Source organism: Podarcis pityusensis (assembly GCF_964106645.2).
Source record: "Podarcis pityusensis genome assembly, chromosome: 3".
Taxonomy (NCBI): Eukaryota; Metazoa; Chordata; class Lepidosauria; order Squamata; family Lacertidae; genus Podarcis; species Podarcis pityusensis.
Window position 1 is genome coordinate 50,293,734 of NC_138026.1, and position 20,160 is coordinate 50,313,893.

Sequence of the window (20,160 nt, forward strand, 5' to 3'; positions counted from 1 at the left end):
CAAAAAAATTCTAAAAGACAATTCTATTTTTAAATAGGTGGATTTAAACATCCCACTCAATCATGGAAGCCATGATAATGAAAAGCCCCTGGGTGCCTAAACGCTATGCAATGATGGAGCCAGGCATGCTTCCCTGGGAAGAGATATCTATATACAGGGAGCCATTACTGAAGAGTCCTGCTCTTGTATTGCCACCCTCCAGACCTACAAAGAAGAGCCTCACATGATGATCACAGGGTCTGGGTCAGTTCATGTGGGGAAAGGTGGTCCTTGAGATTTGGGGCTCCTGAGCTTTATACATCAGAACCAGTGCTTTGAATTGGGATCAGAAACTTAACTGGTAACCAGTGCAGTCGAGCCAGGATTGGTGCAAGGAAATAAACAACTATCTGACTTTTAGAAGACATCTGAAGGCAGCCCTGTTTAGGGAAGTTTTTAATGACTGATGTTTTAATGTATTTTTAATATTTTGTTGGAAGCTGCCCAGAGTGGCTGGGGAAACCCAGCCAGATGGGTGGGGAAGAAATATTATTATTATTATATCATGTGCTCAGGCTATCTTGCCACAGTGAGCAACCTGGCTGCTGAATTCTGCACCAGCTGCGGTTTCTAAACTGTCTTCAGAGGCAGCTCCATGTATATGCATTGCAATAATCTAACTGAGAGGTTACCAGAGCGTAGTCAACAGAAAACAGAAGTTTGCTGGGCCACCAGCCAAAGCTGATGGAAGGCGCTCTGTGACCCTGAAGCCACTTGAGCCTCAAGTGACAGTGATGGAACCCAAAGTAGCCCCAAGCTACTGCCTGCTCCTTCAGAGGGAGTGTAACCTCATCCCATCCTTCCAGTCTGGGGAACCATTCACAACCAGTGCCTCAGTCTTATCTGGATCCAGTTTATTGGCTCTCATCCAGTCCATTACGATTTTAAAAATGGAAAATAAAAAAATAAAAGCGTGTGCATTTAAGCTCACTTTAAATCACAGCACCACCATAACCACTGGGATAAAGTGTGTCTGCTGCCCTGATGCTAAGCTCATTCACTTGCAGAAAAGGGCAGTACTGTATATTTTTAAATGAAATTGGAATCAGTAACCATGCCCATGCACCCTGCAACTCCCTGACTATAAGTTTTAAAAAGAAGAAGGAATACTGAAGCCAGTCCTCTTTGATGTGCCCCCTCGCAATTCATCTGTCAATCCCTGAGTAGAGAGAGCCAGTGTAGTGAAGTGGTTAGAGCAGGCTTCCTCAACCTTGGCCCGCCAGATGTTTTGAGACTACAATTTCCATCATCCCTGACCACTGGTCCTGCTAGCTAGGGATCATGGGAGTTGTAGGCCAAAAACATCTGGAGTGCCGAGGTTGAGGAAGCCTGGGTTAGAGTGTCAGCCAAGGTCCAGGGAGACAGCTGGTAGAGCATGTGACTCTTAATCTCAGGATCATGGGTTGGAGCACTACACTGGGCAAAAGATTCCTGCATTGCAGGCGGTTGCATTAGATGGCTCTCGTGGTCCCTTCCAACTCAACAATTCTATGAAATCTTCACCCAGCTATAAAGCTAATCTGGGTGACTTCAGGCCAGTCACTGTCCCTGAGTCTAACCCTACCTCGCAGGGCGGTTGTGAGGATGAAACGGGGAGGAGGAGAACCACGTAAGCCGCCTTGAGCTCTTTGGATGTTAGGTGGGGTATAAATGTCCTCCTCATCATCCTTGTCATCATCAGAGGCCTTGCCTGGACTTCGGCCTGAGGTCGAGCTGCGTCACTGGCTGCTGGAGATGCCCCCGTTATCCTGGCTGTGATGCCCATCACGGACTTAACCATGCCAGAGGGCTGACCTTCTTTTCTCTCTCCTTCTCTCGCCTTCCCCCTCAGGCCGGATTTTAGACATCCCGTGCAAAGTGTGTGGGGACCGCAGCTCCGGCAAGCACTACGGCGTCTATGCCTGCGACGGCTGCTCCGGGTTTTTCAAGCGAAGCATCCGAAGGAACCGCACTTACGTCTGCAAATCTGGGAACCAGGTATTCACCCCCAGCCTCCTTCCGCCCACTTGCTCTCCGTTCGGGGCCAAAGCCATTCCTCGCTTTTCTGGGCGGGCCCAACCAGGGGAGGAGCTCGCGATCTCCATCCCCCGTCCAGTGGGGCGGGAGGTCGAGGGGGCGGAGTGAAGCCGGCTTCGGAGGCCGAGGAGTCTGGAGTGGCTGGAAGAGAAACAGCGAAGGCACCATCACGTGGAGGAGACTTAAGCAGAAGGGGGTCGGGAGGTTGGCTGCGGAAAGAAGGAGCTTTTTGTAAGCCGCCTGGAGTTCCTGTCAGGGGAAAAGGCGGCGTCCAAATATTAGACCACTTCAGAATCCAGGCACAGGTCGGAACGCTCCCCAATAGAAAAAGAAAATAACTCCCTTCAAATAGAAATCTAGTATAGCAGGCTGGACTGGAACATTTCTCCTCGTTTTCTACTTGCAGGAAATTTTGTTTTTCCCCCCAGAGGGGCTTTTCAAAGCAGCCTGCAGGATATTCGACCAACTTTAGGACCCCGTTTCCACCATCTAGTTCTGCTGCAACTGTAGACCGGGCCAGAGAACTTTGCTCTCCCGGAACGTTGCATTGGGTGTTTTCCATCGCTGCTGCCGAGTCCCTTGTTCCTGGGTGTGCTTGGAAGATTCCTGGTAAACCATGGGATTTCCAACCACCAAGTTTAGGGTGGGGCTGCCAAACTCAGTTGGAACCAAATTTAATTAAAACTCGCTTTGCAAGAAACCAAAGAGGATTTTTGGAGCATTTAAATGGCATAGTTGCAACTTTGGTGGGGGTTTTTTTGGTGTGGGGGGTGTTTTAAAAAGAAAATCTCAAAAACATCCATATTTTGATCTCTCTTTCTCTCTCCACCCCCGCCTTTCCCCCCTCCACAAAAGTTAAACAGCCCTCGAACAAAGGAGAAGGATTCTTACAAAATGAATGGAAGGATTAGAAGGGAGCTCGGGGGCTCGAGAACAATCCAAAACTCATTGTAAAACAAGCTACTTTAAATACTGAGCATTTCTTCATTGCCTCCACTCACAGGCCAGTGATCATTTCAGCCTCTAACAGCCACACTCACATGCCCATTATTCCCTGAGAAAATGGAGCAGAACCAGTGATTGATTCCAAAGTAACCGATTACTGCTGTTGGACAGCAGCATGTGTACCAGGAAAGGAGCCCTGCTGGAAACCAAAGGGGACTTGCTTCTGAGTAGACATGCATGGGATCCGGGTGCAGATCTTTTGCAAAACAACTCTTTTCCTCTGCATGCTTTGGCCACGGGGTGCGGGGAGAAGCCCTCAGAACAATCAGATTTGCTTCCGAGTAGAAAGGTGCCTGAGATTGGGCTGCAAGCCACCAGCCTCTCGGTGCAAAGCTAAAGCAATGCTGGCAATTCACTCTGGCTCGCACGCTGGCAGGCGGCTCTCCCCTGCCTCTAACCGAGGTGTGGCAAATGGAGGTTTAAATGGGTGCAGCTCGCTTCGAATTGTGGCGCAGCGGTTGCATGTACAGATAAACTCCGGCCAAAATCCACCGGACCTTGCTTGGCCAGAGGATTGGAGGGAGTGTAGCTCAGCGGCAGAGCGTCTGCCTAGCCCATAGAAAATCCCAGGCGCAATCCCTGGTGTCTTCAGGAAGGTCCTGCCTGAAACAGGAAAGCAGCTGCCAGGCACTCTGGACAAAGCTAGACGAACCTCTGGTCTGGCACAGTCTAATGCAACTGCCTCTGTTCCTATGGCTGTTCTCTTGGGTTGCAATAGGAGGAAGCCTTGTTTTGAGCCAAGTAATGCAGGGATTCCAGTATAGCAGGGGTGGGGAAGCTCAGCTGGGGCGCTCCAGATGTTGTTCAGCTTCAGCCAGTATAGCCATTACTGGGGGGGGGCATTATGGTCCAGGAACATCTGGATGGCCACAGGTTCCCCATCCTTGAAACAGAGTGCAGTAGGGGAAGTGATGCTTCGGAGGGCATTTAATAAAGGAAAACAGTTTCTTTTGGTGATCGTTAAGGAGAACATCATCGTCTCCAGCTGCCTTGCTCAAATAAGCTGAGGGGTGCACGAAAGTGGGTTCAGCTTTGATGGCTTGGATTAATGTTCCCAGGCTAATACATCTGATATTACAGTGAAATAATACAGAGGGCAGCTTAGCCTTTCTGGTCCTTTGCTCGATTTTGAAAGGGAATGGGGGAACTGAGAAATCAAAGGGCACAATCTAGCGAAAGTGAAGCGCCATTGATTTCAATGGGGGAGTAAAGCGCATGTCTACTGAGAAGTAAGTCCCACTGAGTACCCTTGGTCTTTCTCCTAACTAAGTAGGTATAATGATTGCAGCTTCCATCTATCCTACTTGAAGGTGACTTAGCGGCACTTAGCTTTGGTTGGATCCTGCCCCAAGTTCATACCAGCTCCCTCCGAGCCTGAACCCTCAGATTTCAAGCACCCACCCACAGCTCAGCAGGTGATGTATTCTGCACCCCAAATCCTAATCATAGCGTCCACGCAATCCTATAGGACTGCACCCTCAGTCTGTAAAGTCCATTTAGTAGTCAGGTTCAGCTGAGGTCTGGGCGCCTACGGCTCAACTAAAACCAAATCTCTAAGGAAATTTCTCGAAAGAAAGATGTCCGGAATTTTTATTTTGTTTTTCTGGCAGCCACGTTGTTTGACACAGATATCCTGCTCTTTACCTTAGGCGGTTAGGTGGAAATCAGTGGGACCATTTATTTATGACTCTGCGGGAAAAGCAAGGGGCAAGAGACCGAGGAATACGCGAGAGGAAGAAGATACTTTCTAGGGCGGCAGGTGGGAAGCTGGAGGATCGTGATCAAAGGCTCCAAGTGCCAGGGAGCTGTCCCGGGTGCTGAAGTCCATATAGAGATTTTAGAACGCCCCTTTAATGCTTATTCTTCCCCAGGGAATTTTCATAGAGCCCTGGGAGGGCATCATTCTTCTTTTTCTGGCAATCATCCAGCACAGGTTCTAAAAGAAGTGAGAGTGGCAGAAGGGAGAAAGGGTCTACACATCTTAGTAGGATCCCCAGACACCTTCCTGTTTCAGAATATCCTTACTGAGACTCACGTTTTGTCCCCCTTTTCAGAAATATGTCTCTGTTTTTTAGGGAGGCTGCCCAGTGGACAAGACGCATAGGAATCAATGCAGGGCATGTCGGCTGAAGAAATGCTTGGAAGTCAACATGAACAAAGACGGTACTTGTGCATCCTTCCTCCTCCACCACCACCCCTCAAAAAATACCCAGAGAGAAATGGATAGCAAACATATCACGGGCTTGTGAAAACTATTGTCCAGAGAATGGATCTGTTCTTAGGGTTCCTATCAATACTGACAGTCTCCCAAAATTCTCTTCCTGTGACCCGTCCTGAGTGACTTTCTTTTCACTTTAGAAAGCTAAACCTCTTAATCTGCTTGCAAGTAACTGTCCACAATCAGACCCTTTTGAAATACAACTACTGACAAGGAAAATGATTGCTATCTTAAATGACACTTTAAAGGCTGCAATCCTATGCAATCTTGCCTGGGAGTGAGAATCACCGAACTCAGTGAGACTTATTTCCAAGCAGACATGCATGGAAAGACTGCATACAAATAAAAAATGAAGAGCTCCCAGGTATGTCAGTCAGGTACGGTCAGTAGGACCGTATATCAGGAAATGGACCCAAGAACCTCAAACAAAAGCTATTAAATATCTACACTGACAGGGTCCCAGAATTCTGATCAGTCATCCTTCCAGCAGGGCACAATTTCAACTTATCCTGGCTGATAAAGCAAATCCAGCTGCCCCATCAAGCAAGTGATTGCTGCTCACAGGGTATGTGTGTGCAAGTGCAGGTTTGCCTTGGATGCTTCTACCTGCAGTCCAAAGATCTGCCTTTCCGATGCGCATATTGGTTATAGATGCCACTGCACATAGGAGAGCCAACATCTTAATCAGTGATAGGGAGCCTTTGGATCTCCAGATGTTATTGGACTAGAAATCCTATCAGCCCTGACAGCTGGCCATTCTACTGGGAACTGAAGCCCAAAGATATTTGGAAGGTCCCGGGTTTCCCATGCCTGATGAGAGTGAGTGGGTGTAGGTTGGCAGGGACAATATGCACCTGTGCATCTAGAGGAGCATCATCTAACTGATATTACATTATTGCTGCATTAGTGTTGATCAGGTTTGGGTTACCTTTGGCCTTCTAGATGTTGCTGAATTACAGCTCCCATCATCCCTGGCCATTGGCCATGCTTCCTGGGGCTGATGCAAGTTGCAGTTCAGCAAGCTGTGGACGGCCAAATGTTCCCCACTGCTGGTAGATGAAAGTACATATCTTCATTTCCATGAAGTTGTCCTGGTAATCAAACACTTCTTTTCTCCACGCTCTAAAATGAGGCTAGGATGCTTTACTTTTCCCTGTGTCAGGCAATTAATTTGAATTAGAGCTACAAAAATAAGAGATTCTCTGCTGCTCATATCTAAGTTACAATAATCAATATATATTTGAATACTGACTACGCGAAAAGAAAAGCTGTCCATTTTTTTGTGATATTCCTGTTGTGGTTGTGGTTGTCTATATTGGAATTATGTTCATTTACCTTGAATACTAGTGAGGCTGCTTAATTTGTCAGTTATTCAGTTTTGTAAGCAGCAAGTGTTTGTCTCTTTATGCTTTTTATGTTTCATGTGATCACTGACTATTTGAATCCTCCCTTAGTCATAATTTAAAATAGTTCCATATCATTGGGGATTTGATGCTGAATATTTGATCAGTTAGTTCACATTACTAGATGAAATTCAGCTCCTACCCTAAAACAAATTCTTTATTCCTGCTGCCCCCTCATTCCACATCTTTAATTCTCTAAAGATCCCTTGCCTAACACATTATTTCTTTCCCTCAACATAGAATTGCTGTATGAGTTTCCTTCCTGGCCAAATTAACGTTTCACTTTCCTCACAGAAGTTATACCATGTATTCAATTGCTCTTCACTCTCAAGAATTAGAACATATATGAGCATGTCATGACATCACAGCAAGTCAACAAATAGTGAAGCGGTGCTTGAATATAGCAAACAACCACCAGAGTTTAGCGTCTTTATATATGATTAGAGATGTATCGCACAGCAAGTTAATCCCATTAGAAGTTTTCAGTGGGCTTCGAAAATATTTTTTTTTCAAATTCCAAGTAGCATGCTAATGCAGGTTTTTATTCCCAGCTGTTCAACATGAAAGGGGACCAAGAACTTCCACAATAAGGAAACAAGTCGCTCTGTATTTCAGAGGACACAAGGAGGATAATGGAGCCACGCCACATTTCCCCTCTGCAGCCCTACCTGCCCCAGCTTTCTTCACTGCTGTTACTCAGCTGGAACCTCACAATCTAGAACTGGCTGCAGTTTCTACAACATCTGAAAGGCAGACCTTGGTGGGTCTGGCTCAACCAACTCCAAAGGTCAGCTCCTTCTCCTTCTTGATTCAGGGGAAATGCATTATTATCCTGAGAGACTTTAGAAAAAGAAACCAGACCTTGTGATAGTGGTATGGAATGAGGCCTCCTCAATCTGATTCCTCTTCATTTTGCTTGTGCAGCAGTTACTTCCTGGTAAATTAATGATGCTATATTTGTGAAAGCAAGACTTTTGCACAATGCATTGGAGTAAAAATGAAGGAAGTCTCAGTGGTGTTTACTTCCTCAGAAGCCTCTTCAGGATTGCGGCCTAAATCAATAGTAAATTATTTACCGTATGTCTTAAAATATTATGCATATTGCAAAGTTACATGATTGACATGTCTGGTGTACCATGTGGGAGTAAATTGGTCAAGCCATATGAACCATACTGCATATTGGTTCCTTTTCAATGCTAGCAGTTATCCTGGTAGGTGTTCCAAACTGCCAGATAGTTCCAAAGTCATCAGAATGCCTTTAGGATGGAGCACAGATGGGTGGTCTTCATTCTTACTACTTATTCATTTACTGTATTTAATAAAAGTATTTATACGCCACCCTCTCACAAAAGATCAGGGTGGTGTACAGCAATGTAAAAACCTTTAAAAGCAATATGAACCTATCATTAAAATTGTTAAACCATATGATTGTCATGCTCAATTTCCACCCATTAATGTAAGGAGGAATAGTTTCACATGATGGCACGGCTGCAAACTTGTTGCTAGAGGCTCCAGCCCAAGCATAGGGCGTGGAATTCAAGGTACCACAAGGTACCACTATTACAAACGTTCCAACTGTGCAAGCTTGCAAGAGAAAATCCAACCACTACCCCCCTGTGTGCTATTCTGGGGGTTTTCCTGACCCTGCGGGAACCAATTTCCTGGGGCACCTGGAGGAGGAGAGGGGGGAAAGTCCCACCTTCTTGCCAAGTTAAATCAACATCTCTCACAAACTGAGTCAGGACTGAGAACCAAGATAGATGAGATGCCGATTAGGTGGTTTTTTTGGGGGGAACATAAATGGGGGGACAATCTGTAATGGGACCAAGGGCAGGGCAGGGGCTAGGGGGGGCTTAAATCTTTTGCCTCTTGCTGTAGTCCCAATCTGAATCAGCCCCCAACACTATTGGCTGGGATTTAAAAAAATTATTTGCTGCCTGCCATGTGAGCATTTCAAGGTGCTACATATCACAAAACATTTCAAGATGCTGTATATCATAACATATACAGTTGCATTTAGAATCAAGTTCAATCAAGCTGTCAGTGGAATGCTTAAAATTCATCAGATAGCAAAGACCGTGATGAACAAAAACGTTTTACCTTGCGGTAAAAATGTTTCAGTCAGTGAGTGCCTTATGTCTGAGTGAGACATTTATTCTCTTGCATTTATATTCCACCTCTCTCCTTGTCATGGAATGCAAGCGGTTGTCAGGTGCTCCCCAATCCAGGCACCCATGAGACCCAGATCTGCTCAGCTTCACCAAGATGGTGGCCCCATGTGCCTTCATGGGAAGCATTATAAGACATCCGGCAAACCTGAATTACCTTGCTTTGAGAAACAGAGTTTTACAAATATGTCAGGATGTCCCAGTTTTATTCTGACCAGTTTTAAACTGTTGCAGTATTGACAGTGGAATCCAAATATTGGAAGTACTCACATAATACTTATTACTGAAGTATAAGCATAGTGATGGTTACGGACATTTCCCTCAAACACCGTAATGTTTTCCCCCTGTAATCCATAACTGCCCATTTTGGCCCAAATTCATCTCTGAGGTCTGGACTACATATGCAGCAGAATAAGAGAAGGGGTGCATTTTTGAATGCTTCACCACATAAGAAAAATAAATCCCCTTGCAAGAGGAAAATGAGCACATCAGGGACAGAAAATCCAGCATGGTCCTTCCTCTGACTGTGCTAGTTTTTTACTTACAGGGAGAATGTTATGTCAGGAAGCATTTTAAAACACCCTTCACCTATAGTCTGGAATGGTAAAGTATATTCTACTAAAACTTCATTCTGTTGCATGTGTAGATTTAGTCTGAGCATCAACCTTCCTAAATACAGGACCCACTTACTATGCATGAAGTGTGAAAGGCAGGATGTGGTGCCATTTAAGCACATATTCAGTTCTTCAGTTTGACTTTTAATTGTGTATTGCCTTGATACTTGTCCAAATCAAACAAAATATTTACCACTCACCCTACCAAAACTGAGTATCTATGTAAATCAGCTTGGGGGGGGCATATCTTAAGGTAGTTGGTTAAGCCAGTGGTTCCTAAAATCTCACCCTACCATTTTTCTTCTTTCTTTTGTTTTGCTGATACCCTCCTTTGTAAGACCCACATTCAATAATCAAGTACTTAATTAAATAAGCAGCTCTTTGTCAAACATAAGCTCCTGCCTATTACCTTCTGAAATACTTTTCATGCAACCTTTTAATTTTAGTACCCACACGAAGTCAGTGGCACTCCCATGTATCTCTACGAAGTGGCTACTGAATCTGTTTGTGAGTCTGCGGCAAGGCTTCTCTTCATGAGCATCAAATGGGCTAAAAGTGTCCCTGCTTTTTCTACTCTATCATTACAAGATCAGGTAAGATTTATATAGAACTGGGGAGGGGGGGGGAATGACAACATTTCTCTTAAGCAGATTGCTCAGTATTGATTTAGGCCATATGATTATCAGTGCTGTTTTTAGCCAAGTGATGGATTAAAACATATACTTCATCCAGTATATATCCAGTATAATTTAAAAGGTTCCTTTCCAGTTGCCTTCTATCATAGTATGAGTCTTGGCTTACTTAATTATATAAGATGAGCCTGCTGGATCAGGCCAGCAGCCCATCTAGTCCACCATCCTGTTCTCACAGTGGCCAACTGGATGCCTGTGAGACACCGGCAAGCAGAACCTAAGCAGAATAGCACCATCCGCTGCTGCTGCTGCGGTCTCCAGCAACCAGTATTCAGAAGCATAATGCCTCTGACAGTGGAGGCTGAGCAAAACCATTGTGGTTAGTAGCTTCACCTTCATGAATTGCTTGAGTCACCTGCAGCTGATTGCAGAGCAAAACCCCTTCTGCAGAGCACCTGCTCTTTCTTTGTAGCACACCATGTACTGCAGTGAGTTGCTTGGTTGGAGTTTGTGGTTAATATTCCTGGCTTTTAGTAGGGAATTAGACTGGATTTATTTGTAAAGGGTTAGGTGGGTACAACATTCAGAACAATGGAGGGGGGGAATAGTCAAAGTCATAGCATAACTGAAAACAAAGGCAATCATTATCACGAAAGGTTACCAAACACAGTTATAAGTCCCTGCCAATGTCACTTGCCTATTCTCTAGAGTTTTATGTGGGGGGCAAGTCTTGGCAAGCCTCCATGGAAGGTGAAAGAGATCCACAATGGTGGGGACCATCAAAGAGAAAGCCTCGCTTAGGGTTGCCAGATGTCTGGAACTTCCCAGACATATACAGAATCAGCAGCAGTGTCTGGGCGAAAATCGGTAAAATGTCCAGGAAAATCTGGACGTACAGCAGCCCATGTTGGCAGCTCAAAAATGGCATTTTATTTTTTGCAGTTTTGCCAAAACTATAAAAAAAGGTCAACAACTTTTCTGTCCAGATATTCACTGAAATATGGCAACCCTAGTCTTGCTTCATGTCTTAGTTCAGGGGTGTTCAGGCAGACGGCAGACGTGTTGCTTTTTTAAATCTTCAAGAAGCCCATAAGAGTTAATCAAACTGATTGTTTGGGTAATGCTTGCAGTTTATTGATGTTAGCACATTCCATCGCCACCCCAAAACCAACTTGGTTGGCAGAAACTCGCACATGATCCCTTGCAGGAAGGTGTGGGGCCTCCAGCAGACTGCCAACTCAATGGGGATTGCATGAAGGTGTCATTTTTTTATTTATTTCTTTGAGATGATTCCTCCAGGTGGGGGTATGCAGGACTGCTGAGATTTGCATACTAAAGGTGGCTCCAAAAAGAGCATCTGGAAATGCAGAAACCATGTTAGCAACATATATGCCTCCACATGGAGCTAACATTTAATACAACTGACTTTTCCGTGTGATCTGTTGGAGCAAGAGTTCAGTAGTGCCCTGTGCACTCAAGGCAGACTATATGTGTTGGAGCCCCTAAGCATCTGAACTGTGGTGGTGTTACACTCATGCACTGTTGAAATCAGTGGGACTCTAGTTAGTCATGTGCCTCCCTTCTCCCACTGATGTCAACAGAACTTAGGCTTGCATCAGGGCTTCAGCTACATTGATTCAGATTGGTATAGGAGTGGACTATGTTTCTCAAAGCCAGTGGTTCCCAGTTGGTGGTCCAAGGACCCAAGGGGGGCCATGTAACCCACCCAGGGGGGTCCATGGCACCATTCACAAAACAAACACTACCAGAGATTTCAAAAGTAGGGGATCCATCGCTTGGCTTTTGAAAAACAGGGGGTCCACGGTACTTAGCTAGTTTATGTTTTTTTGATAGCCATATTCCCCCTCCCTAAACCCCCCAAAACCTGACTTGTTTTAAACTATGTCAACTTAAATTGAATGTGAGCAATAAGAGCATTAGCAATCCTAACTCCCGTTGAATTAAAATGGTGCTTACCTTAAAGCAAGCAATCATCTCTCTGTTTCTTCCTGCCTTATGGAAAAGATTACATATTCCCCTAATTAAATTAGTTGCAATACCCCATCCTCCACATTCTCCCTTCCAGTGCAAATGCCCTGCCACCAGCATGGGTGACTTCTAATTAAGGCAAGGCTTCGTTTGCTTTACCACAGAACTTTCTCCAAAGAACATACTAATTGAGGAACTGAGACCTAGAAAAGTAAAGGGGGAAGAAACTTTCTCAGAAATGAGAGTCTCATCAATAGACAAGGAATGGCTTAGTGCAGATTAAAGTGATCACTGAACAGATCTCTGTAAAATAGGCCTATTATCCATGTCAGGAATCAGATTATCCTGTCATTTTAAATGAACTGGCTGCATATCTAACATTCAAAATTAAAGGCAAGTTGCATGAATTGTTACATGAAATTAATCCCTCTTTTAAAGCCCAAGGATTTCATTAACTGCACCATTATCCTCTCTGGGCTTTATAGACCAGACTGTGAGTTGCAAAGTTTTGGCTTACCCAAAATTCTGAACTGTGGATTTTTGTTTAGACATTTTTCTTCTGCTGTCCTCCCACTTACATCAAATGCAAGTCATAGGTCCAATAATCACGGTCAATAATGAAGGAGACAGAAAACAAAGAAGCTGTTCCTTATACTTAAATTATTCTGTTTTTTATAACTTAGTCATTTGCACCTTAACTTGAGAACAGCAAAGACTTTACCTGCCTACTGCACACCTCCTATTATCGTAGATGCTGCACTCAGCTATGGGGGAAGATGTTATGGCATCTTCAGTGCCAAAGTAAGATTCAGCTGCCTGTCCAATAGGATTCTGTATGTGGAACAGGAATGCAGTGTCTGTCTTCTCCTTTGCCCCAGACAGCAAAATATTTTGGGCCAGCAGAGTGACTGGTCCTCAAAACACTGGAGATCGACTTTGTCAATATGGGAAGGTTGTCAAATGTTGAGTCCCAAGGAGCTATCAGGAATCTCAAAGTCAGATAGGAAGGTCACCTCTGGATAATTTTGCCTCCCCAAGGCTGGGAAACTTGTGAGTTTTGGCCTTCTCCTGACCAGTGGAGAATGGGGTGGGGCTTCATGCACAGCTGAGCAGCTTTGTAGCAGGTTAGCCAACATTACCACCACCTGGTGGCTGAATACCATCATTATCCATAGAAGTGGTTGTCAGTGAAACCATAGTAGGGTTGCCATATTTCAGAAAGTGAAAATGTGGACACAAAAATAAAGTTACCAGATTCTTTCCAGTGAATCTGGGGACACTTTTCAACTTCCTACTAAATAGATGGATTTGGTCAGGGGACTGATTTCTAAATCCAGGGACTGTCCCCGGGAAACGGGGACATCTGGTAACCGTACACAAAAGTTGTGTGCCGGCATGGGCTGCCATACATCTGGATTTTCCTGGAAATTTCAGCGGTTTCCCGACCGGATTCTGCTTAAGGGGGGCTTATGTCCAGGAAATTCCAGACAGCCCTATTGTACAGTAGGGAGAACAGCACCAAGGGATGCAGGAGGCCCAATTAATTACAATGTCTTCTGGTCCCTTTTGTCCAGTATTTGACAAGCTTTGTGTGGAGCTATACTGACAAAAGACTTGTGTAACACCAGCGCTACCTGTGCAATCCACGCAACTGCTTTAGCCCAATGGGCCAGGCCTGTCCTGGAGAGAGAAGAAGGTACCTGGAACCACATGCGGCTACCTAAACAAACCCAAGGAGAAATGATTATCTGCAAACTCTATACAAATTATAATAAAACTTGTATGGTAGTCATTTGCTTCCCTAACCAGATCAGTTTATTACATTACATTGGGACAAATGACTATAAGAAGGTTGCAAAAACAAAGAGGATGCTTGAAGTAAAAAATTCTTTCCTGTAGCACCTTAAAGACCAACTAAGTTAGTTCTTGGTATAAGCTTTCGTGTGCATGCACACTTCTTCAGATACACTGAAACAGGATGAAAGAGGATGCTTGATTGTGGAAGTCAAATTCAGTCTGAAAAATAGGTGTGTCTCCTCCTCACCCCCCAATATTTTCAGTGATGGAAGAAAGAAAATAGCCTGGATGGACAATGTTCATTTTATATACAGAATAGCGCTTTTGTGCAACTTTCACATGTGGAGTGCAAGAAGAGCTTCATGTATTTTTGGTTTTATGCAGTACCTTACAGCTGAAGCCATACCTTTCAAGCAGCACCCCAGCATTAAATAGGTGGCATTTTATAATATCCATGGATGCTCTTAATCAAGATGAGAAAGCGAGAACTAAAATGTCCCCGGCAGGAGTGGGGATGGGAGAAAACAGCGCAGGCATTTTAAAGCCATTTCTAAAACAACAGAAATTTACATAGTGAAATTGTTTATCAATCTATAAATTATACACCATGTTATATCGTACCTCTATTGTATGACAGCTGATGCTTTTGGAAGATGCTTGGAGGGAACTGTTTGTTCTAGGAATAGCACAATGGGCCATTCCAGTTGATGCTAACACTCTACTGGCTGTATCTGGTAAGAATTGCACAATTTAATGACTTTGTTATAGAAATTACCATAAAAATACATTACTGAAAAAAAGGACAACATGTAAAGAATAACAAATCCCTTCCGAACAATAGAGTATACCTGTCATTTATAAATCTATATTTAAATGCAAATAATGTTGTTTTGTTGCATTCACGACTGCTTGCATTGTCATTTAAATGCAAATTACTGTGTTTGTTATCATCCAACAGAAGATTTCATACTAACTTTCCTACATTATAGTTAGTTTTGTGTTGAAGCGGATCTCAATGTAACAATGGAATAGCTATTGATACATGTGATTTTTATTTTTATTTTTTGCAGAAACCAATCCATAAAATACATTCAGATGACCTATTAGTGTATTTATTTCACATGTTTGTGTTCCAGGAATGAATGGAGACAACACAGATTCTCAAAAGCTGAATAAGATTATCTCAGAAATACAGGCTTTACAAGAGGTTGTGGCTAGATTTAGACAGCTTCGGTTAGATGCTACAGAATTTGCCTGTCTCAAATGCATCGTCACTTTTAAAGCTGGTAAGGGGAATATAAAAATAGCCTTTTGGACATCTATCAGTAGGCTGTGCAGTGGCCAGGTATCCTACCTCCAATAGCAGATTACAACGAACATCATAGATTAATGATGTGGGCTGAAGTGCAGAGCCACTTCTCAACTGGGACACCCAGAAAATTACAATATAAAATGAGTACCAATCCTTGTTCCTTGAGATGGGCTCTTCTAAAATTCCATGGATTACAGGGGGCTTTTTCAGGAAAGCAATTGTCTTCTCAGTTGCTGAAGAATTTAGCATATTGGTATCTTGATGAGTCTGAGCAATTTTGTATTGCAGAGACTACTGGGGGCAGACCTATAAAACCCTCAGTAGCTTGGGTCCATCATACTTAAGAGTCATGTCTCCCTTTTCATCCTGTTGTGAACTTTATGATTGACCAAGACTGGCCATCTAAATGCTGCCTTCCACACACCATATTTGGTGAGAATAAACATTCGAAGATGGATTCCAGTATATTCTCAGCCCTTTAATGTTCACCAAGGCCCAAGCCTGAGTATCTTGTCAAAGGAAGTCCGCAAGGTTTTTATTTGGTTGGTCATTGGAGGTTGAAATGAAAACAAGTAACAGTGTTGGTCTCATCTGTTTAATGCTGCTAACTGAAAATGTGACACTGCTTTACACTTATTAAAATTTGCGGGAGCTTTCAGGGTGGGACACATGTTGACAAACTGAAATTCTAGAATGCCATAAGCAGTGAAATGGAATCACCAAGATGTGCCTTCATGCTTGTAGGTGGTGCTATGGAGTTAAGTGGTGAAGTGTAACATTAGTTGGCATAGAGTTAATATTGACTGTTCTGATTAATAAGTGAAGAGTGGTCAATCTGCTTTTCAGTACCTACGCATAGCGGTTCTGAACTCAGAAGTTTTAGAAATGCTGCAGCCATTGCAGCTCTTCAAGATGAAGCTCAGCTCACCCTGAACAGCTACATTCATACTAGGTGAGGACACTAGATTTGAATACATTTTTTTTTCCAAGCTCTTAATTTGCTGTACCTGCAGTAAGTTTATTCATCCCAGGCAAATAATTCAGATGAAAGGGGAAAGAGAAATAAAGGGCGTAATGTTTAATGAGAATTTAAAACAACAACAGCACAGAAAGCTTCTCTCTCTTCACAATCAGATTTCAGTTGTACCTTGGATCCCAAACGCCTTGCAAGCCAAACGTTTTGGCTCCGGATCGCCACAAACCCAGAAGTGACTGTTCCGGTCTGCGAACTATTTTGGAAGCCGAATGTCCAATGGGGCTTCCACGGCTTCCGATTGGCTGCAAGAGCTTCCTGCAGCCAATCCGAAGCCACGCTTTGGTTTCCGAACGTTTTAGAAGTCGAACGGACTTCCGGAACGGATTCTGTTCGACTTGCAAGGTACAACTGTATTAGCATTTTTAAGACACTTTGCTTCTGTGAAGTGGCTTTTAATCTGTTGTGTAAATGAGAGCTGGCTTTAGCCTGGAATTTCAACCTTGTTGAGTTTTGGAATGCTTTCATGGGTGAAAATTCATATTTTTAGAATTTTGACTGATTTTTTTGTGGTGGGGGGGAGCATGTTACATCATCAAAGTGTAGAATCAAGCTACAGTTCTGCAGGTAACCAATCCCACTGATTTCAAATGGGAGGACCTCATGGCTGTGCAGAGATCTGAGCCAGTCCAGCATTCACTCCATCCACTATACCAGCCGTGGGCAGCAGATAAATTGAAATCTACTGGAAGATCTCTGGGATTTGTAGTAGGTTGGCAAGGGTTTCCAATTCCCGATTTTCTGATATCAACAGCAAAAAGCCCTCCTCTCATTAGTCTGCTGAAACAAAGAAGGGGGACAGAATACTGGAATGGCATTGTGGGCAGAAAAGACTGGGAAGCAGTTCTGGTACTGCAAATTTCTGGGCTGATCGTGTGTTCAGAGGTGCCCATAAGTGTAATTCTAATGTGTATCTATCCCATGAGTTACTATTGTGTACATTAGTCTGATTGATTTCTAGTAAAAAAAAAAAAAAAAAGTAGATTCTACAAGCCTGAAGTCTGTCCACCTTTGCACTTTACCACATTCAGATTTCTTAAAGTATACTATTTTGTTGGCATTTTGATTGTTGGCTTTCACAAAGGCATCAACAGCATAAAAAATATTATGATTGTTATTTATATCCATAGCAATAACTCTCATGCTTGCCTTCCAGGTACCCCACACAGCCCTGTCGCTTCGGGAAACTCTTGTTGCTTTTGCCAGCTTTACGTTCGATTAGTCCCTCCACAATAGAAGAAGTATTTTTCAAAAAAACCATTGGGAATGTGCCAATCACAAGACTGCTTTCAGATATGTACAAATCCAGTGACATCTAGACTGAACTGGGGGGGAGCAAATGAGAATGATCAGGGTCACCATTTCTGAAGAACTTCTTGATCAATGGAGAGCAAGCCTCAGCTAACAAACTCTACAAGAAGCTGGAGCCTGGAAACGTTTTAACCTAGTGACAAAATACACCCAATAGATATGGTTTTGCAGCCTTGAACAGAGCAACTTTAAGTCCTTGGGGATGTGGGTGGGGAAATACTGTGCTCCACGGAAAAACCTGCTGTAGAATGAACTTGGCTGCTGCTTCTCCCAGTGGAGCCAATTCAGTTGTCATTCATAGTTAACAAAGGCTGTGCTAGTCTGCCATTTAGTTGGCAGATGTGACAAGGTAAAGAAGAAGGTCCTTTAGGGTTGTTGTTTCTTCATACTTTGAAAAATGGGGTAACCAAACATTGTTCTGTCGTCATGTGTCATGAGGTGGCCTTCAAAAATGGTTTTTGTTTTTTTTAAAGTAGCTTGTTTAAGTGAATGCTTTTTATATGAGAGGCAACACTGAATACCAGGTTATAGAAACATTTGCTTCATCTGTAACGTAATAATAAAAGTGGCCTTCATCATGGATTTTTAAGAAGTACGCCAGCAAATACCTTTTGAATTCAATAGGCTATGCCTCCTTGTTAAAAAAAAACCACGAAGGGGTGGACTTCACGTCTAAGTCTGGCCAACATTTCAGTTCGGATTACCATCTCAGACAAAAGAGCTTTAAATAAAAAGTTGTTTTTCTTTTCTTTTTAAAAAATGCATGTTAAGCGAAGACTAAACAGCAAAACCAAATAAAAGAAAAAGGAGAGGATTGATACAGCGAACTAATAGCTGTCCCACTGGCATAGTGCTGAAACCAAAGGCAACGGTGGTCAAACTCTTTGTCAATGAGATGTGCAAAAAAGGTACCTGACTTATAATAAAAACAGTTTTGAACCGTCTTACAATGAAAGAAAAGGATGGTTGATCAATACAAACCTAATACTCTAGCGGCTTTTTAGAAAAGTCCAGGTTCTAATAAAAGCCTCTCTCTCTCTCTCTCACCACTCCTCACAAAACACACATATTATGAGCTGCTTAATTTGATGAAAATACACTTATGGAAATGTAGGGGGGAATTAAAAGATAACTGCTGTACTTTTCAAGTTTTTATTTGTTTTAGGAACTAGCACTGAGAAAGGAGAACCAGCACTTGAAGTATCATAGAATGAGTAAAACTTCTCTTGTACAAAAATGGATTAACTGATTTGTGAAGTTAAGGTTGTACTCATTGTATTTACAAAGAATAAAAAATATATTAAGTTTAAAATGGTATGGCCTTTGATTAAACATTACTCCCCACTGATGGTACAATTTCCAAGAAACAGGTAAAAAATTATAATGGGGTGAGTATACTGCTATGTTTTATTTAAAAGTGAACAGGTGTGGAGTACTTTGGCTCTCTGATGTTGCTGAACCACAGATCCCATCAAGTCCCCATTAGCAACTGCCAGGGATGATGGGAGCTGCATTTCAGCAACATCTAGAGGGCCAAAGGTTACCTGCAGTTGTAGTAGCCCTGTTGAGCAATTGCTTGCACGAAGGGGCAACACAAGTCCCAAGGAGCTCTGCCTTTAGTCCTATCCCCCAGTCACACAGTTCCATCCCACATGCTCATGGCAACTGTGCGTAGCCTGCTACAGAAGGGTAGGCTCCCAGTACAATTTAGGACCTTAACACACAAGGTTGTAGATAGTACAGGAGGCTTAGAGCAGCACCTTGGTGCTTAATGTTGCCCCTCCATGCTAAGTGTGCCTGAACACAAATATAGCCGTAGAAGGTGAACAAGCAGCTACTGTCTAAGTTTCTCAAGTATATTTCAAAAAGATGCCTACAGCACCATTCTAACACCACTGGAATAGTTCCTTCAGAAGTTCTTCTTCTGCTCCACTAAGGGTAATTTATATAGCTACCCACCAATAAGCATTACTTGAGCATCTCACATAGAAAACAGTAAATACGTAACTGTGATGAAAGTTAGTTGGGCCTCAGCTAGAACTGCAGAGGAGTATGTACAAGAGAAGATTTAAAACTATCTAGAAAAACCATCTTAGCTCATACTGCTGAAATAAATTGGCATGCAAGACAGTATTATATACATAGTGTAATGAACCTGGAAGGCAAAGCTATTCATGGTAGTCATGCTTTTTTTTAAAAAAGTGTGCTTATTCTGTCAGCTTTAGAGAAAAACCCCTTGTGCATTGACTTTATGCTTCTCTTGAGCTGTCCTATTGTCTACGGCAAACAGAACCTTTGGGGGCAAATGCCCTCAAGGAATGGGGAAAGTTTTAGCAGTAAACCAGTGTTGGTCCTCATCTGGAATGGCACATGTTCTGGAGTGAAGCTCTGCTGCTGCTTTTTCATCAGAATTAAAGGAATGGCCAGGTATTGCTGCTTTAAAAAAAAAAATGTGAAGGGTTACTCCTGATTCCAACCCTACATGGGTTGCCTTCCACCATGGCACACCTGATAGCTGTTAAAACACACACATCTGAGAACTATTAAAATTTGGTTCACCATGTTGACAGAACCTACAGATTGGCTGCTTATGCGGTTAGATCCTAGGACATGGGAGTGTTGC

At 43.2% G+C, this 20,160-nt stretch overlaps 1 protein-coding gene across 3 annotated transcripts in view; it reads left to right on the top strand.

The window, feature by feature from the left end:
* The window catches only part of NR2E1 (nuclear receptor subfamily 2 group E member 1), a 29,235-nt gene extending 9,506 nt beyond the window's left edge, over positions 1-19,729 (top strand). For 2 of the 3 annotated variants that reach the window (XM_080998832.1, XM_080998831.1), the window contains exons 2-9: positions 1,871-2,016; positions 5,136-5,223; positions 7,233-7,468; positions 9,910-10,056; positions 14,519-14,615; positions 15,018-15,167; positions 16,040-16,145; positions 17,383-19,729. In XM_080998832.1, the coding sequence (XP_080854958.1) occupies positions 1,871-2,016; positions 5,136-5,223; positions 7,233-7,468; positions 9,910-10,056; positions 14,519-14,615; positions 15,018-15,167; positions 16,040-16,145; positions 17,383-17,545 (1,133 nt within the window). In that variant the 3' untranslated portion in view covers positions 17,546-19,729. The remainder of the gene's footprint in view (positions 1-1,870; positions 2,017-5,135; positions 5,224-7,232; positions 7,469-9,909; positions 10,057-14,518; positions 14,616-15,017; positions 15,168-16,039; positions 16,146-17,382) is intronic. The other variant, XM_080998833.1, reaches the window with a different exon arrangement.
* The last annotated feature ends 431 nt before the right edge of the window (positions 19,730-20,160 follow it).